Source organism: Numida meleagris, chromosome 2, assembly GCF_002078875.1.
Source record: "Numida meleagris isolate 19003 breed g44 Domestic line chromosome 2, NumMel1.0, whole genome shotgun sequence".
NCBI classification, from domain to species: domain Eukaryota; kingdom Metazoa; phylum Chordata; class Aves; order Galliformes; family Numididae; genus Numida; species Numida meleagris.
This window is the reverse complement of record NC_034410.1, coordinates 87,343,336-87,370,145: the sequence shown is the minus strand read 5'-3', so window position 1 is coordinate 87,370,145 and position 26,810 is coordinate 87,343,336. Positions and strand designations below refer to the sequence as shown.

Genomic DNA, 26,810 nt, shown 5'->3' with positions numbered 1-26,810 from the left:
AAGCAGTGACATATTTTTGCCAATTACTTGTGGATTTAACAGATGTTCAAGGGAATTCATGGAATTTATGTATGTGTTGGATTAATGCTTATGTTTGTCTGCGGTCTAAGATCTTAAAAAATTGAACCATGAATTCAAATGAAAAGACTCCAGTTGTATTTAGTCAGCACTGGTCTGGGAGAGTTTTACCTGTATTGGTACTTCAGGCATGGAGTGCGTCTTAGTGTATTGTATATTCACATTCTGATCACTTTTCACGTATATTTCTTTCAAGAATAACTCATTTGAAATATGGAAAAGATTTTAGTTGACAGATATAAGAATTAAGCATTTTTTTGTATTGTATCCATTATTTTAATATGGTTTTTAATTTATTTGTAATTATTGCAGCATTGATGCTTTAATGGTGAACTCAATAGTAGTTCTGGAAGAATATATCTGGGTTGAATAGAAAAAAAATGATACAAATAGATATGTATAATAATCCTATTGCTTTTTATAATCAGTGAAAACTATATTTTTGGAAAATTTGACACATTCTGTAAACGTTTGGAGAAGATTTCAGACATGAGCAATATTATGGAAAGCCTATTAGAGCTCCAGCGCATAAAAATAGAAGGAATTGAAGAGATCAGTACTCACTATCAGACCATTGCTACAAATACCAAATCAAAAAAGTATGACGTTCTGGATCACAGAAAAAAAGAGGTATATGCACTCAACATTTGTCTGACAGTCGCTCCCTTAATCCTGTGCTATTCATTGAAGTTATGCAGGGAAGATTAAATTTTATAACTATAAATATAGCATTTTGTTGCAGTAATAATATTTTTCCATAGTTCAATACAATTTGAAATTGCTTGATGTATTTCGCTTTTTATTTCATATACTTTTGTTAATTCTTGATAAACTAGATTTTGTGTGATAAGTAATGGTACAAAGTACATTTCCTAAACTTCTTTGTTTTTGAGATGCATACATTTGGAACTGCAGACTGAAAACTAATTTAGACAAGTCAATGCATTAAATTCAGTTTAGCAAGTGCAAGAGTTACTCAGAGTTACTTAATGGAATAATAAAGGCAGTATCAATACCATCATACCATATCATGGCCATTTCAGAGGGAGAAATGAATGACATCACCTCCAGTACTGAGTCACATGGATGAAAACTAAAGTGATTTTTGAAGAGCTTCAGACTCAAATTCAAATTTAAATACATAATATATATCTTAGAATTGAGCTACTTTTTGGAAACTTAGCTTGCTTGCTTTATTGGATTGACAGCATCTCAATGGAAGTGCTAGAAATGTTGACTTGCTCTCCTGCCTTCCTGAACTATTGATTACAAGCGTGCTTAAATCATTTAAGTCCTTTCTTACAATAACAACTCTCCATAGTCTGTAAAGTGCTCTAGACTGCTCATCCAGTTTGCTAATCTTGATGAGTTTCATACCTGTACAGTGAGCTGAGTGCTCTCCTGTGGTAGTGCTGGGAGTAGCTGATGAAGTGTACCATGTTCTCTCTGATGAGGCTATTAGTTTTCCTCTGCCTGTCCTTGTTCCTCCGCAGTCCTTTGTGTTCATGAAGATGGGGCTCTAGTCATATAGCCTAATAATTCTTATTTTTTTGTTTGCTTTGCTTAGACTCTTAATGCCTTCATTATTGGTCTTGTCCCTGTTCTCTTTAACATATATACTAGGCAGATAAAGCAAATTCCTCAGAAACCTCAAGGAAAACATTTTGCATAAGGTAGAAGCAATAGTACAGATTATTATTTTTTTCCTTTTACAATTTCTAGTTTGATAAAGATTACCTTGAATTTAAGAACCAAATTGCAACATTGTATGAGTCCATACAAGAATTTGTGGATTCCTGTTTCGAGAAGACTGTAACTGTAAGTAATTTTACGAATGCAAACTCCTGGTGTTCAGAAAGGCTGAGTATCCACAATTCCTGTTGTACTCCATCATTACTGGTATTGTTTTGTGCTATGCTGGTGGCTGCCTGAGGTAAGGTAGGAGGACATCAAGCCTACTACAAGCTACTGTCAGAATACATGTAAAGGTGCTCAAAGTTAACATTCGTTGATAATTAGTGCTATTTGCATGTTCTGTCTTTCCCTACCTTTATAGCCCTATTTTTTTTCTGGCTTATTTTCTTTCCTCAGCCTAGTATTCCCCATCCCTCTTCCACCCTGCTTATGATATTAACACACTAGGATAGTCCTTCTTTCTCTCACTGTGTTTTGGGCTGTCATATTTATATGGCTCTATCTTCTTCTGTCTTTGGACTGGCTTGCTGTTTCTTTCTTACTCTGCTCTCTTTCAGCAGAGTTCCCTGTCCTGTGTTCTGTAGACTCACTTGCAGAAGTCCATAAGTAATGTTCATTTCTGTGGTGGTTCCCCTATCTTTCCTCTCAAAAATTAGGTATCTACTTCTTTCATTTTTTTTTTTAATTTAAAAAAAAAGCAAAACCAAATTAAAGCTTTTGTGGGGGCATACAACTTAATTTTTTTGAGCCCAGCGAAAGGAAACAACTCATGTTTGACAGAAGTTCCAAGCTTTGTGGTGGGATTGTTGCAGATAATTAAACAGTACATGCAGTCTTGAGGGTAGAGTTCAACAGATTTTCTACTGCAGCCCAGACTCCTACTGCTGGAAAAATAAAAGAGGTAAAGCCAAGCTACTGATCCTTTTTTGTTGCATGTCAGTATGGAAATGAAAGAGAAGTTGAAAGTGCAGAGGGAAGACTTCAGTTCACTGCCTCATCAGATGTAAGACTTCAGTCTGGAAGGTCTTCTACAGTTTGTCCATATTTATATATACAAACACATAACACTAGTCAGAACAGGTGAGTTTGAGGCAGAATTCCATCTCTTAAATTCTTAGGTTTTCATTTACCGGAGAATAGTGCAGATTCATCAGCTAGTTAGCTTTTTTCTTTTATGTGAAAAAAGAAAAGCAATGATGTGATTCCTAATAGAAACATAAAAGAAAAAGAAAAATAATGGGATGATAGCTGGAACTACCTATCACAAAAAAACTGAATTCAAATTCAGTTATTCAAATTATAGGATGAACTAAAGGCAAAATGGAGAATGATAATTTTAAACAAATGCAATTAAATTTAATTATTGTGAAAGTAAAAGATGCTATACTCAGGTTTTAAATTTTATTGTATAAGAGCATATTTAAGATGCTTTCTTTTGCACTTCCAAGTTATTCCTGTTAGACTAGCAGGAGTAATGAAATAGTTTTTGCCAGCTGTTACCTTAATGTCAGTACTGTTCATTGGTTGAGGCCCTGACAGTGAAATGAGATGTAAATGAAGCAGAAGGTAAACTATAGGTGTTCTACTACAACTGTTTACAGAAAAAAAGAGTAAGGATTAGAGGGTCAGAACAAAATAAATGTCCCAGCATTCTGTGGTGGTGGAAATTTCTTCGTTAAGGCTATGGTAAATATATTCCGGATGGTACAAAATACTGAAGTTCATTGACTTGTCTGGAAGCATTTTCTGTGCTTCTTAGAATTACTTACACATTTATATAACTTATGGTATAAATATAAATAACCAGACTTTATGAACAATGACCATCTGAATTGTGGACATTTTCTGCAGTAAATGTTCCATCCTCCTTTTTAGACTGAGCAGATGCTGAGACTTCTGATGAAGCTTGAACGAATAGGAGAAAATCAAATTGATCTTAATGAGAAGTATGTAATTGTCCTTCAGCAATACAGCCAAGACTTAGACTTTGTGCAAAAACTCTACCAGGAGCAAAAAGAAAATCCACCTATACCACGTAATATACCACCAGTAAGAATGAAATAAATAAGAGAGAAAAAGGCTTTTTTGTCTTGGCTTTTTACGTTAATAAAAATATAACTTGATATCTTTTGTATTTTAGGTAACAGGGAAGATAATGTGGGCTCAGCAGTTGTACAGAAAGATTGACCATCCAATGAGATTCTTTAAAAAGAAAACTACACTTCTGAAGGTTAGAAATGAGCAGAGGAAGGTTTATGCTAAATTCTAATCCAAATTATTAACAGACAGAAATTATTTTTATTTTCCTAAGTTCACTTTTCTAACAATTCTGTTCAGGCTTATCTAACAGGATAGTATTATTATTTGCTCCAGGATCTGAATTTCTTTTTGCAACATTATTATCCTATGGCTCGGGACAGTTACTTCCCTTGAGATGTTAAGCTGATGACTTTGGCAAATTCTTTTGTACCTTCTGGGACTTGTGCTATTCCTAATCACAGCATTGTTGGCTACGGACCTATGCTTAGAGCCTTCCATTTGCAATGCTTTATAATGTAGAAGACTGAGATATTAAACTACAAATACTTCACATAACCACAGAATATCCTGAGTTGAATGAGGCCCACAAGGATCATTGAGTCCAACTTCTGGCTCCCCGCAGGACCACCCTGTGGTGGTCAACTGTATGTCTCAGAGCACTGTCTAAATGCTGCTTGAACTCCAAGGCCTTCAAAGTCATCTAGTCCTGTTGTAGATGCAGGGACACCCAATCAGATTGCTTAGAGCCTAGTCCAGCCTGAACTTGAGTGTCTCCATGGATGAGATTTCCACCACCTCACTGGGCAACCTATTCCAGTACCTCACCACTCTTATTGTAGAAAAATTCTTCCTTATATCCAGAGTAAATCTCCCCTCTTTTAGTTTGAAACCATTTCCCCTTGTCCTATCACAGCAGACCTTGCTTAAGAGTCTGTCCCCTTCCTTCTTACAGCCCCATTTAGATACTGAAAGGCAGCTTTCAGGTCTCCCCAGAGCCTTCTCCAGGCTGAACATCCCCAGCTCTCTCAGCCCTTCCTCGAAGGGAGGTGTTCCATCCCTTGGATCATGTTTGTGGCCCTCCTCTGAATGTGCTCCAGCAGGTCTATGTTTCTCCTGTACTGAGGACTCCACATCTGGATGCAATACTCTAGATGAGGCTGTTCTTTATTTCTTTGTTTTACCTTCTCTCTTAAATAGCGTAACTTGAAACTTTTTATTTGTTTTGTTTTCCTGATGGTAGTAAGGAAGACCTTAGTGGAGGACATTTCTATTACATTAGGCTCATCAAATTGATTAAATGCTGTTTGCTTTTCTAATTTCTTAATTATTTATTTATTTTATTTTATTTGCAGACACTGGAAATGAAAAACGTTGCTAAGAGCTACAATAAAATGGCTGCAGTTCTTTTGGAATTTGAACTTATTTATTATAGAGCCTGGTGCAGGTTTGCTGACCAGGCTAAAAATGCTCTATATGCTTCCTTACTAGTCAAGCACCCAGAAACCAAGGTAAATAGGATTTATTTTGTATTACTGTTGCATTACTTAGTATTACCTACGATATTTCACTCATATTGTGCAAAGACAAGCACAGCATTAAAGTAATCCTAGTAAGGTTAGAAAATGAACTACTTTAATTGATGAAACTGTATTTTTTTCCTTTTTATATTATAGTGCAGGCTTGGTCATATCTCTTCTTTGTAAGCCCCTTGCTTCACTCAGGATGTGTAAGAGGAAATGCCCAGCAAATGCATACCTGATGTAGATTTATCTACATCTTTATATGTACTGTTTCATGTTTTTTTTCTTTGTTAACCAAAATATTAGTCAAGAAAAGAGTTTTTAATTAGCTTGTAGGCTTTTCTATAATGTTTAACATCACAGTGTTGACTATATTGCAGTCACTAATTTGCTTTCAATGTTGCTTGCTGAGACAGAAAATCTTACCATTCTTTAAAGCTGAGTTTCTCTGCTGTACTGCAGAGAAATTACAGTTAAAATTGACATTTTTTGAATTACTGATTCCGTAATGGAAAGCTAGAACCTGATTTTCAACTTCATTCATCACTTTATTAGCATTTTATGCCCTAAGAAACATACAGAGACTAAACTTCACAACATTTCTCCCCAGTCTACAGATGGAGAAACTGAGATGAGAAAGCAATTAGCTTCCACAGAGAGAGGTGCAGAAATAGACTCAGAATTGGGAAGTCACAGCAGCCAAGTGGTTAGGGCCCAGTGAGGAAATCACAGGAAACTGACATCAGTGGAAGCTGTTGGTTGATTAATATTCTGGAAAATCTGGAAAAATACTTGTACAGGAGCCTGGAGATCTTTGTAGAAATTGCAACATGGGGATCAGTTTTAAAAATTCTGGCTAGTTCTCTGTGTCTTGTCATGTCTTCCAGATGTAACACACTGCATGTAATCACTAAGCTACTAAAATACTGCTTTATTTTCTCTCCCTGCCCCCTTTCTCCTCCCCCTCCCCCCAAAATACCACTGTGTGAAGGAACTGCTAGTAAACTTGGATCCAGTGGTCCTGGAAGTACTTTATGAAACAAAGTACCTGAAAAAAATGCATTTTAAAGTTCCAGATGTTGTCCTTGGCTTGTGTGCAGACGAAGAACAGATTAAAAGACATCACACTGAGTGAGTAAACACTTTCTGGATGTGATTCTCATCTGCAGACAGGAATCCCTAGCTTTGTTGTTTGTACTTTTGATTTGTTGTAACTTTTCACTGTGATGGAGTTTAACTGAAATTTAATTGTTTTCCTCTGGAATTCCTTAGTAATACTGTTAATGTGCAATTCTCTCTCCACATAATTCTCATTACTAGAAAATGCCTACATGCTTTTGTTTTGTTACTACAACAGCTACTCTGTAAGTGGAATTTCTAGGTACTGCTAAGGCATCTCCACACTATAACATATGGGTTGCATTCCAAAGTATCATGCTTATATCAAAAGCATTTTTCTGTTACAGAAATAAGTTGGAATTTATCACTTGATTGAGACACAATTCAAATGTTTGTATAGGTAACAGATCACCTGAGTTATTAAATGTAAATATTTAAGTGTTTTTCTCTCATGTTGAATATGTGAAATAACCTATGTTGATGTCAAATAGTTTCTTTCTGTCATTGTAGCAACCAAATTCTGGGCTGTATGTCTTCTTTTCAGTTCTTCAGGATCCTGATTATTAGTTCTTTAAGTCTTTAAGCAAGGATGATAGGTCTCAAAAGAGTCATTTTTGTAAGGAGTGTACTTTTAAGAAGTTTTCATGCAGAAGTGGACAGAAAGGGACGAAGTTAAAAGAGTTTCATAACTGAATTGGAATCCTGTCTGCTCCCCTTTCTATTGTTAAAGTTTTCAGTCTTTCATTCTTGCAATACCACATTTTTCTGATGTGCAAATCAAACTCTGTGTGCCTCAGTCTTCTAAAAAGCAACAGTCCTAAAATTTGCCATCCAAGAGAAACTGAAATGTACAGAAAGCGTTTGCAATAAAAGAAAATCCAAACTTATTTTCTATTGTAAAAGAGGTTTCAGACCAATTCCCTAGGCAAGGAAGGAATATTCAGACTCTAATTTTTCCTTAAGTAACATTGGAAAAATACTTCTCTGCGTACTGTGAATAGGCTCTCTCAGTATATTGTTTGTAACAATATTTAGCATTATGATTTTAATCTGGCATAGAGCACGGTTATCATTTTTCTGCAGCAGTTCTTGTAAGGAACCTATTATGTATCTTTAACTTCTAAGCTGCATTGACTTCTAATTCTTGTTCATGGAGCTCTGTTATGGAGCTTCATTTTCATAGAAATATTGATTCAGAATTTGCCCCTTCCCCCCCCCTTTTTTTTTTGTGAGATAGGAAGAAGGGAAGAAAGATATAGTGTTTTCAATTTCCTTATTTTTGACTGTAATTCATTTTCCTTGGAAGAAAGTTGCCCTAAATACATAGCTTCCTGGAAATAATTATTTCTTCAGTCTGGTTCTAGTGTTTGAGAGGAGAAAGAGACCTAATTAGAATTGGGAGGAACTTTAATTTTTAACGTGGGAGCAGGACTTGCAACTTTTATTAACAGAAAATGTGACCAAATTTCTGCGTGTTTCAAATATCTGAAATAAGCACATTCTAAACACGACCATGTGTTACAGACTCCAGAATCTATTGATCAGTTACAAAGAGCGTCTGAATGGAATTCCCGTTGTGCTGAAACCACTAATGAAGCCATTCATAGGACAAGTTGAGGATGCCCTTGCTCCAGGCATGACGCAGCTGTCCTGGACTTCTTCAAACATCAATAAATGTATGTAGGAAGAGAAGTAGTGGTAAGCTGTTGATGATGTTGTTTGGTGGTGTGGTGGTGGTGGTCTGTAAGCCTCAACTCTCCAGCTGTCTTGCAAACTTGAGCTAGTAACATTACTTCATATTATTAGGGCTTGTGTTGCAGTTGGTTTCTCAGTTATATACCTTTTCATTTGCTGAGTTTAAACTGTCACATCACATTTCTTAAATTACTGTGCATTTTTACTTTTTACCCAATCAGTATCTCTCTGATCTATTTCCAAGTACGTGTCCACATAAGGAAAAAATCTAGATCTCTTTTCATGCCTGCGTTCTGTTTTTATTTCTCTGTGAAAAAATGGTTTGTGGACTGACCTCTTCACTTTCAGTAAGTAATTGTAGCCTGACTGATACAAGAGTGGGAGACAGGAGAACAAACATTTAATGCTGTAATAATGTCTCTCATCTTTTCTATAGAAAAGTTTTTTTAACTGATGCCAAACATCCTGAAATAGACATGACTAAATTCAAAGCTGAAAATAGTAAGGGAGAGATTTCTGCTCAAATTCTATTTTTTTCTAAGAAAACTTTTAAAATTCTCAGTTACGCATTGAGTTTTTCCAACACAGCCAGTAAGATAGAATGTTATCCTCATCAAGGACAGCATAAAATTAACTCCTATAATAGTGTCATTGAAATGGACGTACATAAAGCTCTTAGCAAGACTTCTGTATTTTGGTTCTGTGAGAAAACAATAGCTCCTGCTTGTAAATCAGTTCTCACCTGAGGCAAACTGTTGTTAGGCTTCCACTTTTTTCTTCAAAATGAAAAGCAGGAAGATAAGCAAGAACAGATGCAGGCATGGGTTTGTGCAGCTGTGTATTTGTGGCTGTGCCATGTGGCACTAGTGCAGAGCGCATTGGCAATGGCTTAAGGTAGGGCTGGCCACCTTTTAGCCATTTACTTGATCTTTGCCTGCCCAGAAAACAAAAAGATGACAAAGTTTCCCTCCGTTTGAAAGCATGGGGGCCTGTGGCTACCTTCTAGGCTAAAACTTAGAAAATGAGAAATAAATGGATTTAGAAATACCTAATTTTTATATATTAAAAAAAAAAAAAGTGTCTAGGGAATTGTTTGGATTATTTGTTCATTCTAGTCAATAAAAAAGACAAGATTCAATCATTAACTTCCTAATAGCAATAAGTGGTATCTTTTACTTAAAGCATTCAACAGTTAGGCACTACTGTCACACTGCTGCATTTCAGATATCATATTGATTTAATTCTACATACAGTAAGAGAAAGTATTGATAATTCAAATGATACAGTCTCTTAATAACTGAAGTGTGCCAGATGAGTTATTTCTTTCCTTTTACACTAAGTATAAAAGACAACAAAGTAATTTATCCACTCTATTCAGAAACAATTATTTTTTACCCAGTTTAGTGAACACATCTGCTAAGGGACTCATTTTATCTCTTTCCAAATTAAATTAGGTCATGCATATGAAAGAAAAAAATCTAGTGGTTTAACCTATATTCAGTCTTGGCTTGAGGAATTTTAGCCACTGAATTTACAATGCTGACTTCCACTCTTAAGACCTTTAGGAGAACCAGAACATTTTTTTGTACATTGTGTTCTCTCTTTTTTTCTAATGATTTTTGTTAATCCTTTTCATTCCAGTATTAATACAGAAGAAATATTGTGAAGACTCTTGTGTTATTTATTGTAAAATAGTTTCATTTAAAGACTCTAAAGTAGAGCAAGTCCATCATGTTCTGGTTTCAGGCCTTAATTCCATATTCCATTCTTGTTAAATCCTCATTTCATTGTCATAATTTGGGTGAGGTTGGGGAGATTTAAGAGATCCATGTTTCACATTATTTGTTTACATTTTGGTTTTTTTGCTTAGTTATTGAGAATGTCTATAGTACCATGAGGGAATTGGACTTTATAATCAAAGAAGCTGCTGATACCCTGGAGTGCAGAATTGAAAGAGTTCTGGAGGATATGTCAAACACTGCTCTGATAATTTTACCAGAAGATGAACCTATAGATGTATCTACATTCTTGGAACAGACAGAAAATCTTGCTGTCTCTACTGCTCGCAAACTTTCTCAGTAGGTGTATTATTGCACAGACTTGAAGGCCCAATTTGGGAGACAATATTTATGTATTACTTTTTATGCACAGAGAGTATACTTTTAAAAAATTTATTCTTACTGTTACTAACTGCTAGTCTAAAGCAAAATGATAGTCTCAGATTGCAGAGCGGAAACTCTCAAGTAACTTTAATATAGCATATTAAAATTGCATTTATAGCATTTATCATTTTGTGTTTTTCTTCTTGTGGCATTCTACTGAAGAGCAAGGAAAATGGAACTGGATAAAACCTGAAGAGTCATCTCAGTGCTAATTGCTTGATTCATAATGTTAGCTCACTAGTGTAGGAGTTCTCATTTACCCAAAGCTGCAAATCTTTTAGTTTATGCTTATTTTCGAGGATATAGAAGAGTAATTGTTCAGTTCTCCAAAAAAAGATGTCTATGCACATTTTGCAAAATATGATAATCACTTTGTATTTATTTCTTTACTATTTCTGATTTCAGAGCCAGAAAATATATCAAAAAGATAACTAAAGTTATCTTACTGAATCATCTGGATAAGCCTGCTTTTTCTTTTTTAACTACATCTGGAAAAATTACTTATTTTTCTTTCATTATTATGAAGATCAGTTGAACAAGATATAACAGAGTCGGATGAATGGGTTTCCTGATGGTCTGCATATCTTAATGTCTTACATTCTGTGTGTGACTAAGCAGTAGGAACAAAGGGAAAAGTAGAAGGGTATCTCCCTGTGCGTATGGCTCTTCAGAGTGCAGTAGAGCTGAGGATGTGCATCTATAGACAAGTAAAGGTTATTCCTTATATTTGATTTGATGAGGATGACTGTAAGGTTTTTTTTGTAGACAGAGTCAGCAAGTGGAATCCTTTGTGTATGATCTGGTAGACACTCTTAAGCACAGGCTGAAAGCAGATGCTGGAAGGACTCTGGAGGTAAGGCCTCTACAGTATAAAAAGTAACCTGCTATAACCTAGTCAGGTATTTGATATTTAACTTATGTAGTGGATAATATGCTTATTTGTCTAAGAGTTTCCCTTTAACTCTTCAGGATTCGTATTCGTGTACACGTCTTGACACAAAACAGAAAACACGCTGCCAAGAATGCATGTCTTGTTGTTGCTATTATCTCATGGGACAGCTTTGTCAGAAGAATACTGATTCTTTAGTCAGATGTGAGTCTTTTGTTTTCAGATTTGTTTAGTTTTTAAATATCCCTAGAAGATTTTCCCCAAGCTTATTGTGGTAAAAAATATAACTTCACTTAAATGTTGTATTTATTTAGGCACGAAGATTTCCTTAGAGTCCTTGAGACATCGATTGCGTATTGTTGACTCCAGGTATCAGATGACCAAGTCTGTAGAGACAAAGAGGGTTCCTTTGTTCAAAAGTGAATTTCAGCTGGCTATTCCTAATGTTGTCTTGAGACCAAATCTTGAAGATATTCAGGTAACTGAATAACTGCACATCTCAGTCATTTTTGTTAAAAAGATTTATTAATGCATTATTTTAAAACAAGATTTGCAAGTTTAATCTGGTATTAGCAATAAGGGAAGAAAAGATTAAAAGTCACTTGAGTTCATATGACATCACTGGATGCTAAGAACACAACCACCAATTAGGTTTGTTACGCAGTAGAATCAACCATTTTCCTGAAAACTTATCAACTCCTGTTCACAACTCATTAGAAATGGGAAAAAAAAAAAAAGAAAGAATGCCCTTGATACATTGACGTGATTTCCTTGTCTCCTTAAGCATTTCAGAGTTGACAAAGACATTATCATTTTGAAATATTCAATAATCAGAATTCTGCAGTAGTGAAATATAAAGAGAAATATTACAAGCCTGGAGCCCTGAATTGTGGAAGAATTTAAACAAATATTTAAACGTTTACTAATTCTGCAAAATTCTCACATTTGTACTTACAATCTGCAGTGATGTCTGAAGTTATTTACAAAGTATTAGTAGTTTATGTGGTTAACTTTGAGGTTTGTCAGCTGGAATCATCATCATCAAAATCAGTAGCTGAATTCTTTCTCAGATTTCATTTGCAGCCTTCATGATGTTGTCAGTAAGAAATCAGTCCACAAAGTGTAATTTTTAAATACCACAGGTAGGAAAGTTATGTAATAATTTATATAGCTGTCTGTATAAATTACAAAATACATCATCACAAATTTAGACAAATTTATTCAGATATTCTCATGTGAATGTGAAATATAGTATTCATATTATTTTATATCATATATTTTATATATATAACTATGTTTATTACTAATCTAAAGTGAAATAGTACTTAAGTTATGATTCCTCAGTGGCTCATGATTAATATTTTTAGATTTCTCTTTCTCTTTTACATTCTTGTTTGAAAAACACATACAAATAGAACGTATGACTGACAAAGCTTTATGGGGTACTCTTTCCCCTAATAAAATCTATTTTGCATGGTTCTACTCTGTGCTTATTAGAACAGTTCTGATAAAGATAGAAGTACAACTTTCCATTTTTGGTATTGTTTGGAGGGTCCTTTTTTTCCTTTATTCCATTTTTTTCCCCCTCTTACTTGTCCTCATCTCTTTATGTGTTTTACTGTTTTCAGAGTGCAGTGAACAAAGCAGTAAATATAATGTTATCAATAGCCAAAGATATCCCACTCTGGAAATTTGCTTACTTACATCATAAGCAGCAGCAGGTGAGTGTTTTCTTTTGATTATTTTAAAATATGAATATTTTGGTTAACATCTCTCAATTTCATGTGATTGTGTTCTATAACAAGACTTTGATTTGTAATCTGGAAGATCTTCCTTATTAGTGTAAGCCTAGTTTTTGATCTCCAGATCAAGAAATTGAACAAAAGAGCAAAGAGTAACAATTCATAAAACTTACGTTTTGAAGTTTTTTTTATTATTAAAATCAAAAGTAGCTTTAATAAAGATATTTTTAAAATATTGTTAAGGTATGATGCTATTGTGGGTGATGTATGAAAACTAGCATTATCCATGTATGCTACTAACACAACTTATTAGTCTTCCCAGCCAAAAACTGTAAGTTAAACTTTCAGGCTACATACAATAGCTACAATGTTAAAGTAAACCCTTTAAAATGAGTGCTAAAACCTTGGGAAGGTCTGAGATACAGTTAGATAATCAAATTTGTTGATGTTCAGAAATGTGCAGTAATGGTAATCAGATGGCCTTAATTCTGTCCTATGGTAATGAAGTACATCTCTATGTAGGTCTGTACTGAAAAGTGTCTTTTAAAAAATATATTCCTCTTTTGTCAATCTGACATTAAAAACAAATACACATCAGCTGATTTGAATGAAAAGAACCATTTGAGTCCTGCAAATGATAAAAAGCAACTGGGAGAGAGTGAGTTGACACAAGTTCTTTCAAGGAGAATTGTGAGCTTATTTCTAAGTACCCAACCCTAGACTAACTTCCACGCTTTTTTTTTTTTTTTTTTTTTTGCCAAGAATAGGGATCATAGAATCATAGAATGGTTTGGGTTGGAAGGGACCTTTAAGATCATCTAGTTCCAACCCCCCTGCTATGGGCTGGAACACCTCCCTCTAAACCAGGTTTGCTCAAAGCCCCATCCAGCCTGGCCTTGAATGCTTCCAGGGAGGGGGCATCCACAACCTCGCTGGGCAACCTGTTCCAGTGTCTCGCCACCCTCACAGTAAAGAATTTATTCCTAATATCTAGTCTAAATCTATCTTCTTCCCGTTTAAAGCCATTTCCCCTTGTCCTGTCACTACATGCCCTTACAAAAAGTCCCTCCCCAGCTTTCCTGTAGGCCCCTTCTGGTACTGGAAGGCTTCTATAATGTCCCAGCTCTCTCAGTCTGATTGTAGTTCTCTACTAAAGAAAGGAAGACCTGAGCAGCTGTATAGGAGGTGGAATCAGCACACCTGTACTTCTGTGTGTCACATATTTGACTGAAGTCATTCAAAGATGATTAACAAAGAACTCCACATGCCAATTAATTTTTTAAAATTATTAGCGCTAGAGCTCTGTAAAAATCAAAGCTAAGAGCAGGGAGTCTCCTTGTGGATTCTTTCTTTGCACTTTTTTAACTACTCATAGAAGTACTTACTGTATGTGCATTACTGGGCATTCAATAATATAAAATAAAACTAATGTATATGCGTTTATTCTTGTTTAATTTATGCCAGGTTGAACAATCTGTTGTCAGAGAGTTAGCTGATGAGAACAAATTCACCAGAATGTTGGCACTGAAGCCTTTAGACAAGCAGATCATCGAGCATAAGGACATAAACAAAGTGGTGATTCAACTCAATACAGTTATTTTGTCTCTCAGAACTAGAGCATCGGATCTTCTGAACAGTTTTTCTGAATTTTCAGGCATCTGGAATAAGGTTAAATATGTATTTAATGAAATATATAGCTATATTGTGAAATCTTCTAAATACTGTTTAGGGTTTCATAAGGAGACTGTGCTCGCTGGGAAGCATTACTGGTGCTTACTGTACGTGAATGTCACTGAGCTGGATGAAGATGAATTTTTCTGTAATTGAACCCATAATTTAGCTCATTTACTGAGACCCAGATGGCACTGAAGCTTTTACCTCTGCAGAGATATAAGCCTACCGCATTAAAAGATAGGACGTCACACTTAGTGCTCTGTTCCCCTTGAACAAGCTTCAGCAAGCTACATACTCTCTCTTCCCTTAGATCCATCCCTCCCTGCTCAATTGTGTTTGCTCCGAATGGGTTGGCCTTGCATAATCCTTTCTCCTATGTTTCTAGCTAGAAACTATAGTTAAACATACTGTTTCAAGAACAGCAAGGAGTCTGAGTAAAGTCACTACCATTTACATAGCTGTTAGAAGTTGTCAACTGCTTTTGCTTGTTGGCAGATAGAAAGGAGACTGAGAAGGAAATATTTCCAGCAAAGTTCTAGCAACTTTATGAAATTTACAAACTTCTCAAAAATTGTAAATTTCATAGTAATAGTTGGATGGATAAGGGATTTCCTGATCAGTGTCTGCTTCTGAATTATGGATAGATTTCAAATGCTTTAATAAAGAGTACTGTAAAAAGAATATGAAACAGAAAAAGCGGATCAAGTGAAACAGTTGGAGCTTAATGCTTATACCTTGAACTCTACTGAAGAGGGATTATTTTTGTTTGCGCAGTACATCAGACAGCTAAGTCCTGGATAGACTATTCCAATACCAATGGTAAGTAATAATTAAAATAAACTTTTATATAGGATCCAGAGGAAAAGGTGAAGGAATTCATAGAGACTAAACCAACAATGGCTGAATTCCAAACTCAAATTGGATACTTTTCTGTAAGTATTAAGTCTTTAATAAAAAGGAACAGTTGGAAAAAACGTAGTGAAATTAAAAGTTGATCACTTATGTTTTTCTTAGCAATTAGAACTGCAGATCAGAGAACTGCCAAATCACTGTGTTCTGGAATCAGTGGATATTGCAACAGAGTCATTGAAAATAGCCCTCATTCAGGAATGCCGTTCAAGACAAAGAACATTTGGATTAGCTTTGAATGAAAAATCTGCCACAGACATGGATGAAATTTATTCATTCATTGAAAATCTTAGCAAGAGATTAAGCAGGCCTATCCATGACCTTGATGATGTACGGGGAGCAATGGAAGCACTAAAGGAAATTCGAGAGAATGAAGTTAAAATTGAAATGACAGTTGGACCTATTGAAGAATCTTATTCTGTGCTTCAGAGATACAATCTGCTCTTTCAAGACAGAAACACAGAAAGAGTTGATGGACTGGCTTATGCCTGGAAGAACCTAAACACACAGGTATCATGGGTGTATTGTTTGTTTCTCAAATTACAGCTATAGCAGTTACTGTCAGACATTTTACATTAAAATACTAGAACAAAACCATTTTCCTTCTAAAAATTCTCAGATTCTGTGTTTTTTTTTTTTTTCTTTTCCTTCTATGCCTGTTTTTTCTCTGTCTGCATTTAGGCACTACAGGTTGAGGATTTGCTACTGAAGGTACAGCCAGGCATGAAAACAGATTTGCTGAGTGGTGTTCAGAAATTCCAGGCTGATACTGCAGAGTTCTGCAAAGACTATAATGAAAAGTAGGTGAACTTTGGTGCAGTACAATTATGCTTAATTAGTGATTGTTCAAAATGGTGCATCTAAAGGGCTAAACACAACACAGCCTCCATACTGATATGAGAACAGATTAGAAAGAGCCAGATTTCAGAATAATACAAGATATTCTTACAGTCACAGATCAATTAGCACAATTTCAGTGCTGGAGTTGATGAAATTCCAGAAATGTTAATAGCTTTGGAAAAACGATTGGATTCTCAGTACAGCTCCAAATTTGAAGTCTTTGGGGTGCTCTAAACTCAACAAAGCACTAAAGCATATATTTAAATATGTAGGTAGTGCCTTGGAAGTTAGTGGAGATTCCAGTTCTGAATGTTTCTAAGTTCACTGATTGCTCTTTACAGGAATGTTTACTTTGACTTTTTAAATTTAACTGTGGAGTATTTGTGCTTCATTGGATGCTTCCATGTTAGCACCTAATGTGACACAAAGAAGGAAAGGACCAAAATTTGGTGATCTGTTGTGATTATGGGACAGTACATGCACTGTGTGTGTTTTTACAAGGAAGTTAATGTCAGCTATTGAGTCTGGGCATGCACTGCTTGAAGCCATGCTAGCAGTGTGTCATGTACCTGCCGTCTTTCCCTTTTTAAGAATATAAATCTGTTTTACAGAAGAAAGAGAAAGAAATGGAAAATAACAAAACTATACATTTGTAGATCTTTTTAGCTGTTTTTCATAAGTGTATTGGTAACCCAGAGTAATTATATTATTAGAAAATATATTGTGTTTTTTTCAGGTAATACTCAATATGTTGTGTGGGATAGGCATTTTCTCTTCTAGTGACTATTGTAAAAATTTCTAGAAAAAAACCCAAAACATTAGAAAATGGTAAATAAATACTGTCCAGTAAGTTAGGCCTGTGTTCTGTTGTGCTTCTTCATGAAGCCTGCATGGCTGATACTTGTATTGAATTGCAAATTTGTATTTTTTTATTTTTGCAGGGGCCCCAGTGAAGAGAATGTTTCTCCTCATGAAGCAAGTGAGAGATTACAGCTCTTTCAAGCCAAATTTGATGAACTGTGGGCAAAGTATCTCTCTCTTTCTGGTGGGGAAGAATTATTTGGTCTTCCTGTTACAGGTACTTTCTCAGAGGATATAGACACTTGGTCCAATTGGCTATTATATGTATATATATGTATAAAATTTTTTGTGGGCCCTGTGTAATGGACTCATTGCCAAATTCATCACAGAAAAAAAAAAACTTAAAAATCTTTGCAGTAAATTATAGTTCTATTCCCTATAAATTGTGTGAAACAGTGTTTTTCAGCCTGGGCATACATAAACAAATGGAAAATGAAATGCACTGTTCCATGCATCCCAGGAAGGGTCTATCTGCTTAGCTCTGTTGCTTTTTCTGCTTAGAGTCAAACAAATTTCCCCTTTGCTTTCCTTCATATCCAGTTATGGGGAATATGTTGATGAAGTACTCAGATTGTCCCTGCACCAGATATATAATAAATTCACTAGGATTGTGCAACTTTTCTCTAATATCCTTATGATTCCTAAGCAGACACACTTCTAGTTTTGGATGCCACAGTGTGAATTTAAGTTACAGCAGAAAGTGTGATAAGTACTTCAATTTGTACGTACTAAATTCAGTATTTTCTTGTCTGAAGACATAAGCATGGTATATTTAACTAGGAATCCCAATAGATATGATAGAAACTAAGCAAAATGTTTCAGTTGAGGGGATCTTTTTATATGCTTTTATGGCCTAAGATGTCAAGTATCTGTTTTGAAAGTAATTTATCTCTCCCAGTCTCCTTCAATCTTTGCCTCTTAAGTAAATAGTGCAAAATGAGATAGGGGATATTTTAGTTCTTGTATAAAACCACAATATGTTCTTTTACCTTTTCATCTACTTTTTCAACATTATGTCCTTCATATAGGTAGGTGCAGCACCTCCCTTGTAAGATTGCATTATATCATTATAAAGAATATTAGTTAAAAAAAACAGCAATTTAAATAATCATAATTTCTGTGCTTTGAAATCTGGCGTCCATATGTAATGTAACTTGAAAAGTTTGCCTAATTAGATGCTAAAAGACTGCAAATCTGATTTCAAACAACTATTAGATATCAGTTTTAGAAATATGTGGATTTTTATGTTCATGGATATGTTTGTGCTTACAGAACATTAACAATTTTCATCTTCTAAAATCTGAAACAGAGTATCCTGAACTGCACAAAATTAAACGTGAGCTTTCATTGCTTCAGAAACTTTATGGTCTTTATAATTCAGTTATTGCTAGTATCAATGGATACAATGAAATGCTTTGGAGTGATTTGAATATTGAAAAAATTAACAATGAACTTCTGGATTTTCAAAACAAGTAAGTTGCTGTTTAGTGAAGTACATATAGTTTTTATTTCTCGCTATTCTGTGTTAATTATCTTGTGAGAATTTTCCTGAGTGGCAGAACTACTTTGATTTATTTAAAACTCAGGGTTGCTTAAGTGCTCAGCGCAAAGGTTTTTCTTATACTCTGTTGGTGAAGACGCACATTCAATTTTGAACAGCCCTGTCTAGATCTGCAAGACGTCCTTGATCCAACTCATTACTCCTCCGAACAGGAACAGAGGATTTGGCTTGTTTTCCCTCTGACAACTTCCTTTGTATTCTGATTTCTGTCCCTGGAGTATGTACAGAGTTGCTAGTAAAAAAGAATTTTGTTACATGCAAAAGTAGAGAATAGTTGTGAAGGCCTTAAGTATTCTGTGCATCCATTCCTTCAGAATAGTCTCTCTTTTGCTCTTCGTGGGAATTACAAACAGTACAGGAGAAACAAATTACATACAATATGTTGAAAACAGTTATTCAATATTTTTATCGTATCATCCAGTGGGAAGAAAAGATGTTACGGTTTTCTTCCAGTGGAAAATAGATGAACTGTTTTCAGTCTTTTGTTAGTTTTGTATAAGCCTTTTCTTTACTTTTTTACACAGTGGCTCTGATCATATTCTCAGTGAATTCTCTCAAGGCAAGTTCGTACTCAAAGACCCTTCTCTTCTACAGATCCTTTCTACTGGAACATGCATAGTTCAGATCAGCTTTTGATTTTGTGTTTAAAATTTGACCTGAGAGACACTTGAGTAACTTCAGGGATATTATTCAAGAGTTTGAGATCAAATCTTTGCTTTTTATCTCATCCCAAGTCTTTGAAAAGCATGGAAACTTTTTTTTTGTGCTCAGGCTTTTCAGTCGTATGGTATTTTGAGCATGTCGCCCTTTTATCAAAGGTCATTTGTGTAGACACTGAAGGGATGGGTTGGAGATTTTCTGCCTTTTTTGGGAAAAAAAAGGAGTGAACTGGTTTTCAGTTGTTACTTTGGGGCAAAAACAACTCCTTGTTTTTTTTGATAATAGTAAAAATTTATGTATGTAAAATACATTTACTTCTGCATTTCAACAGGACCTAGAAGTCTTGATATCATTTCAGTAGAATTCTGTACTCTACATCATCTTCTTTTCTGCAGTTACTTATTTTTCATAGAGTGGCATGATTATCCTTTTGTTTTCTTTTACTGGAACTACTAAAGGAAGCCACGGCATGACTACAGTTCAGAAAGTTATGTGTTCCTCTTTACTTCATGTCTGCCTTTTTTTTTTACCCTCTCAAGTGCTGAGCTATCTTCAGAGCAAGAGACTACCAAGAAGCAATAAACATCTTTTGTAATAGAGGTTTAACCCGGTGCTATCCTTCCTTTGGCAGAGTTGTTAGCGTATTGAACCAAGCAATTCTCTTTAATTCTGGAGAACTTTAAACAATGCACAGGGAGTAGCCACAGAACTAACTGAGAGGGTAGTGAGAGGGTAGGTTGTGTTATGAAATGAGCAGGAATACTGGATATGCAGTGAGTGTTTTCACGTAATTCTAGATATGCTTAGTTCTTCAGTGTAATGCTTGCTAGTTCTTTTAAAAATAGTATAATACAAAAAATAACCACGGAAAGAAGAATCTTAAAGATGATTGTAGGTACAAATTTTAAAATTCCATTTTAAAAGAGATTTAAAGTATAAATACTTTAATAAAAAAAAGAAAAATAAAAAAATAGAAAAGGCATGTGGTAAGAAACATTATAGAAATTTATAATTAACACCTATATGGAAATTTCCCTTTATCTTTTACTGTAGTATAACTCAAAGAGAATGTCCAGTAAATCAAAGAATGTAATTTAAACCTGATTAATGGAGTAGTTTTTTAATGTAGTACATATTTTGTGGAACTTGTTGTTGGAAGTTATTACTGAGATCAAGACAAAGGAAAATGTTATTTGTATTTAAATGATAATCAATTTTCATTACCAAGTGAAGAGATCCCTTTTCCAATTGCCAGCCTAAGAAAACCATTGTAGGAAAGTTTGTTGTTGTGACTCAGCATAGAAGTAGCTACGCACTGCCTCTCAAAACTTTAACCACACATCTGAATATAATTTTTCATCTGCAATACTTTTCTTCAGCTCATTTGATATTGTCTGTTGTTGGATTCAAGACGAAAGTGTACAGAGATCATTGCAGTGCTTTGACAGTATGTGGATGTTTATCTACCTCATACCAGCAAGCAGGGAAGAATTCACATGTGCTCCAGTGTTGTGTAACAGATCTGTCTGATTTTGAGCTGTGAAAAATGAAAAATTTCTTTGAAGGATCTTTCTGCTATGAGTTGGATTTATGCCGTTTCTGCTTTCTGCTGCTGAACTGTAAAAGAACTGCTGTCAGTCTTTGGTCCATATCTTTTTTCAGGTGAAAATTGTTGTAACTTGCTAGAAATAAATGGAGCAGTGACAGTTCACAGTGCTAGCCATTCTTCATTTTCATTTCATTTTCATATTGAAATCATTCATAGAGGAAGTTTGTTCTTTAAACATCTTTCGCACAAACTAGATACAAAATAGGACTTATGTGATTAAAAATGAAGAATTTTTTTTTTGCTTGCAGGCAGATCAGTTTTGTTTTAAGATGTACTTTATTTTGCTTGAAAAAATACACGCTGTTTAATCATTCTCCCCTTTACAAAGTCGGGTGTATTTTCACTTTTTAAATAAAATAATCATACCATAAAAGCTTAAGTTCAGGCATGAGTTTGCAGGTAAAATTATCATTCTTTAATTTAACTGAAATGGAAACCAACCCGTTCTAGTGTGAATTTTCCCCATCTTTAGCAGTGCTTCTTGCCTGCGGTCACAAATAATCAGCTATATTTTGCATTGCCAACTTGTAACTGGATTTTGTTCTTACTGGTCAGAAAATGAGAATATATTGTACTATTAAATGTTGAATTATAGTTTTGGGGAATCAAATATTTCTTCTTTTTTGTACTTTTTAAAGAATCCGCAAGTTACCTAAAGCTCTGAAGGAATGGCAAGCATTTCGAGACCTAAAAAAGAAAATTGATGACTTCACAGAGAGCTGTCCTCTGCTTGAAATGATGGCAAACAAAGTATGTTCAGCATAATAATTTGGAGATAACATTAGTTTGAAAAACTCAGTTGATGATTGTACTGTCTGACTGTAAGGTGCTTTCCATAATTCTTTTTTATAGATTAAAGCAGCTTTATTTATGACAAAAATCTAGCTAGGCATGGTCACAGAAAAGTAAAACAAAAAGCTTCGTAATGAGATGAGAAGAACTGTTAATGCTTTCAGTGGAATGGAAATCAAGACTTGTTTATTTGTTCAATAGATAGAATGAAAAAATATGTGCTCATTCTATCCTAAAATAATAATTTTTAAAAACCTTTCCTAATTCCTGTGGGCTTTTCTAGGCAATGATGTCTCGACACTGGGAAAGAATTGCACAAGTAACAGGACATCACTTTGAAGTTGACTCTGAAAATTTCTCTTTGAAAAATATAATGGATGCCTCTTTATTAAAACGTAAAGAAGATATTGAGGTATATTTGCTTTTCTGTTCTCTTTTCTGGTCAGCTTTGTAACCTAAACAAATTTGGCTTCAGTTAGAGAATTCTTTTGAAGAATGGAGTTTGGTAGCTGAAATCAGCAGCGATGACTAATTTATTTCCTTCTATCCTGGAGAAGGATCAAATGAATAGATGGTATTACACTAGTCCCACAATAGAAGGAATTCTGTTGTTATGAGAGTAGTGTGATTCTGTTACACTTCTGTTTTAAGATCTGCTTACTTATATATTTTTTAATTCTTTTTAAATGTCCCATCAGAGAGAAAAAGTGGCTGTAAGTCTAATCCTGCTAAATGCTTGAAATCCTTGGAACACAGTAGAAGTAGGATGTATAGAATTAAAGGGAGACAAGGTTCATTTGTATTTCAAACTGATTCTTCCCAAGAGAACAGAGGAATGAGAAGAGTTGTGTAATGTGCACAAAGATATTGCCACATTCATTTTATGCCATTGTCATCTTTTGCAAGGATGAATTACAGCTAAAAATAAAGAAGGAAAACCCCAACTGTTTCAAACTTCATTTTTATTGTGAATCAGTTTGCTAAATCTGTGGTCCTTCTCTAGAAGTAACCTGATTTATCTTGTTCCAATTCTATGAGAAAAACATGAAATTGAACTTCAGCTGTACCCAATATCCAGACAAGAATTTAAGCCTTTTAAAAGGCTCAGAGTGGCAGCCTCACATTCAAAGGAAGATTTTAAAACTGTAAGGGCATTCGGTACACTTCTGAACCTGAATCTGGGGTGGTCCAATCTAAGTAGCTTCTCCTTTTTTTTTTTTTCCTGATGCGGTAGCCAATTTAATGACATTCTTGTCCTCACTGTCTTCAAGAAGTAGCAGGCATTCATGTTGCCCATGCACACTCTGCTCTTGGGCTGTTTCCTGGTTTTGATTGATAATGTTTATTTTCCCTAACACCCTCAGTAGATACATTGGACTTCAAATTTTAATATGTTCAGAGAGGCAAATTCTCCCTCCAGATTTACTGATTGAATTTTCAGAAGCACGAGGTGACTAAGTGTCAGTGATGATGGAGTATAGCCCATACAATATTCCAGTTGTCAATAATTCCATAATACAATCCATTGGTGTAACTTAATTATTTTGGGGTTTTCCTTTCATTAGCTAAAGGTCACAGTGAAGTCAGGATCTAGCTAATAAATTGTAATTGCCTTTACGATTGTGTATTGTTTTATCCCTAGAGGAATACCATTTACTATTTTAATCTTACATAGGATATCTGCATCAGCGCTGTTAAAGAAAAGGATATTGAAGCAAAATTGAAGCATGTCATCAGTGAGTGGAGTACTCATGCTTTCAGTTTTGGCCAATTCAAAACACGAGGAGAACTCCTTCTGAAAGGAGCAGATACTTCAGAGAAAATAGCTTTGGTGGAAGACAGCCTCATGATACTGGGGTCACTCATGAGCAACAGGTACAAAAGTTAATATACGCACATATGGTTTAAATCTAATCAAAAACAAAAGTAAACAATGATAATATTTGACTTAAAAAAAAAAAAAACTCGTTCGTACAGGTATAACACACCATTTAAGTCCACTATACAACAGTGGGTCCAGAAGTTAGCCAATACAGCGGAAATAATTGAAAACTGGATTGCTGTACAAAACCTCTGGATTTACCTTGAAGCTGTTTTTGTTGGTGGAGACATTGCAAAACAACTACCTCAGGTATGCTGATTTATGATAGCTATATGTGAAAGGCAGTATGTTCTAACAAGAGATTATCCACATCACCATTTACTTACAAGTGTGTATGATAATAAAGTTTTGTGGGTTGTGCACAGGCAGTTCACAAGAAATTTTGCCAGACTAAGGTCTGTCTGGTGTCCTCCCAGCTCAGAATGCCAGCTGTATCCTGGGCTGCAGCAAAAGAAACACGGCCAACAGGGAGAGAGAGCTGATCCTGCCCTTCTGCTCTGCACTGGTGAGACCTCACCTGGAGTACTGTGTCCAGATGTGGAGTCCTCAGTACAGGAGAGACATGGACCTATTGGAGTGCATCCAGAGTAGGGCTGCAAAAATGATCCAAGGGATGGAACACCTCCTCCATGAGGACAGGCTGAGAGAGCTGGGGCTGTTCAGCCTGCAGAAGAGAAGACTCTTGGGAGACCTGATAGTGGCCTGTCCATATCTAAAGGGGGGCTATAAGAAAGAATGGGACAGACTCTTTAGTAGGATTTGTGGTAATAGGACAAACAGAAATGGTTTCAAAGTAAGACTGGATATAAGGAAGAGCTTTTTTAGAATAAAGGTGGTGAGGCTCAGGAACAGGTTGCCCAGATAGGTAGGGTATTCCCTGTCCTTGGAGACATTCAAAGTCAAGCAGGATGGGGCTCTGAGCAACCTGATCTGCTGTAGGTATCCCTGTTCATTGCAGAGGATTTGGACTAGATGACCTTTAAGGGTCCCTTCTAACACGATTCTATGATTGTATGATTCTATTCTAGAAAAAAGCAAATGCGCTTACTATCTTTAAAGGAGGAGGAGGAGGTGGAGGAGCATGGTGGAGAAGTAATCATAGATTGGTGGGCTTAATTGCAATTCCTGGATGAATGCTGCAACAAATAACCAAGTGTTCTCTGTGACTATTAATATGATGAGAAGTAATTGCTTTATACACAAGAATCATAGAATCATAGAATCACCAAGATTGGAAAAGATTTACAAGATCATCCAGTCCAACCATCCACCTGTCACCAACAGTTCTCACTAACCATGTCCCTCAAGACAACGTCTAAATGTTCCTTGAACATCTCCAGCGTTGGTGACTCCACCACCTCCCTGGGCAGCCCATAAAGAAAGACTGAGCTTACATATTAAAACAGGGTCAACCATGGCAAAGATTGCCTAGCACTTAGCATCAACACAGGACAGACAAGTGTTTTTCAGGAGTGACATGGTTATTATCCCATCTTGTGACAGACAAATGGTTTTGGATGATCTCTTGATACATACCTCTTCTAGCACTCTGATTCTTTATGTCCCCATTAATGTTTCACCTGTTACAGGTGAAGAAATAATTTCTAAGGTCAGTTTGTCCAACTTTCCAGCTCTCAGTATTTGAGTATTTTTATACTGTTTTTGTTTGTCAAATACTACTGTTAACTGGTTACTTCTTGTAAACTGTGTAGAGCAGCCTTAACTGCATTATGCTACATTTTGTGCTATTAATATTCAGGTTGGATATTAGGAAAAATTTCTTATTTGGAAGAGTGGTGGTGCATTGAAAAAGGCTGCCCAGAGAGGTAGTGGAGTCACTGTGCCTGGAAGTTTTCAAGAAACATGTAGATGTGGCACTTACAGACATGGTCAGTGGGCATGGTGGTGGTGGGTCGACAGTTGGACTTGATGATCTTAGAAGTCTTTTCCAACCTTAATTAGTCCATGATTCTATCATTAGGAAGATTATTATTTGTAAGAATGTAGCTACCTGCGCCTTATGATGCATAGTTTGTTGGAATCATTTTATATAAACAGTTTAGGTGCCCAGCATGAAGTAAATGACATTTCCAGAGCTATCCCATTGGACTCTTTCTCTTACAGTTTGAACTGTGATCAGACAAGCACTGATTATTATAAGCGTAACTATAATTATTCATGCATTAGTCCTGCAAAAAATACTTGAACAGCAAAGGAAATGTTAAACTTTGTCTCATTGAATTCTTTAATTTTTAGAAACTGACAGATATGAGGAAGAGATAATACGTGTTTTGGGTTTTTTTGTACTTCAGGAAGCCAGAAGATTTCAGAACATTGATAAATCATGGCAGAAAATTATGCAGAAAGCTCATGAAACATCAAACATCATACAGTGCTGTGTTGGAGATGAGACTTTGGCACAGCTATTGCCACACTTGCTGGAGCAATTGGAAATCTGTCAGAAATCACTGACTGGTTACTTAGAGAAAAAGCGGTTAAAATTTCCAAGATTTTTTTTTGTATCTGATCCTGCTCTTCTGGAAATCCTTGGTCAAGCATCTGATTCCCACACTATTCAGGTACGAGTAATAAAGCAGTAATGCTCTTACGGTCAATATTAGTAAGTGGTGACTTTGTTATTTAGTCAAGTGATTTTTTTTCTGCAAAACCTTCTAATACATAACTTAAAGGCAGAATAAGAATGCCATATCAGATCAGTTTATGGAGCTTTTTATTTTCTGGTTCTATTGCAGGCACATTTATTAAGTTTGTTTGACAACGTTAACCGGGTTGGATTTCATGAAAAAAACTATGACCAGATTTTATTGTTTGAATCTCAAGAAGGAGAACAGGTCAATATTATTGAACCAGTTATAGCACAGGTAATGGCAGTATATATTACACTTTTTCATTACTTGATTTAAAATAGATTTATGTTGTAATGACAAACAGGTTTGCATCATGTTACTACTTGCCTAGCTGAATGAAAACCTTCCAGTGTGAACAGCATGATCAAGGCCAAAAAGGACAGGACATTTGTGTCATTCTGTAACAATTACTTTAGCTGTTTTTTCAGCAATAC

General features: G+C 35.4%; 1 protein-coding gene across 10 annotated transcripts in view; it reads left to right on the top strand.

The window, feature by feature from the left end:
- The window catches only part of LOC110393739 (dynein heavy chain 5, axonemal-like), a 155,023-nt gene that overhangs the window by 19,594 nt on the left and 108,619 nt on the right, over positions 1–26,810 (top strand). For 8 of the 10 annotated variants that reach the window (XM_021386957.1, XM_021386964.1, XM_021386958.1 and 5 more), the window contains exons 15-38: positions 507–708; positions 1,801–1,896; positions 3,649–3,822; positions 3,914–4,003; positions 5,166–5,321; positions 6,325–6,464; positions 7,977–8,128; positions 10,018–10,225; positions 11,075–11,162; positions 11,279–11,402; positions 11,513–11,676; positions 12,827–12,919; positions 14,405–14,608; positions 15,466–15,546; positions 15,629–16,033; positions 16,205–16,323; positions 17,305–17,441; positions 18,534–18,696; positions 21,693–21,804; positions 22,130–22,258; positions 23,522–23,721; positions 23,824–23,977; positions 26,041–26,307; positions 26,482–26,610. In XM_021386957.1, the coding sequence (XP_021242632.1) occupies positions 507–708; positions 1,801–1,896; positions 3,649–3,822; positions 3,914–4,003; positions 5,166–5,321; positions 6,325–6,464; positions 7,977–8,128; positions 10,018–10,225; positions 11,075–11,162; positions 11,279–11,402; positions 11,513–11,676; positions 12,827–12,919; positions 14,405–14,608; positions 15,466–15,546; positions 15,629–16,033; positions 16,205–16,323; positions 17,305–17,441; positions 18,534–18,696; positions 21,693–21,804; positions 22,130–22,258; positions 23,522–23,721; positions 23,824–23,977; positions 26,041–26,307; positions 26,482–26,610 (3,787 nt within the window). Of the gene's footprint in view, positions 1–506; positions 709–1,800; positions 1,897–2,721; positions 2,854–3,648; positions 3,823–3,913; positions 4,004–5,165; positions 5,322–6,324; positions 6,465–7,976; positions 8,129–10,017; positions 10,226–11,074; positions 11,163–11,278; positions 11,403–11,512; positions 11,677–12,826; positions 12,920–14,404; positions 14,609–15,465; positions 15,547–15,628; positions 16,034–16,204; positions 16,324–17,304; positions 17,442–18,533; positions 18,697–21,692; positions 21,805–22,129; positions 22,259–23,521; positions 23,722–23,823; positions 23,978–26,040; positions 26,308–26,481; positions 26,611–26,810 lie in introns of those variants that run through there. The other 2 variants (XM_021386961.1, XM_021386966.1) reach the window with 2 other exon arrangements.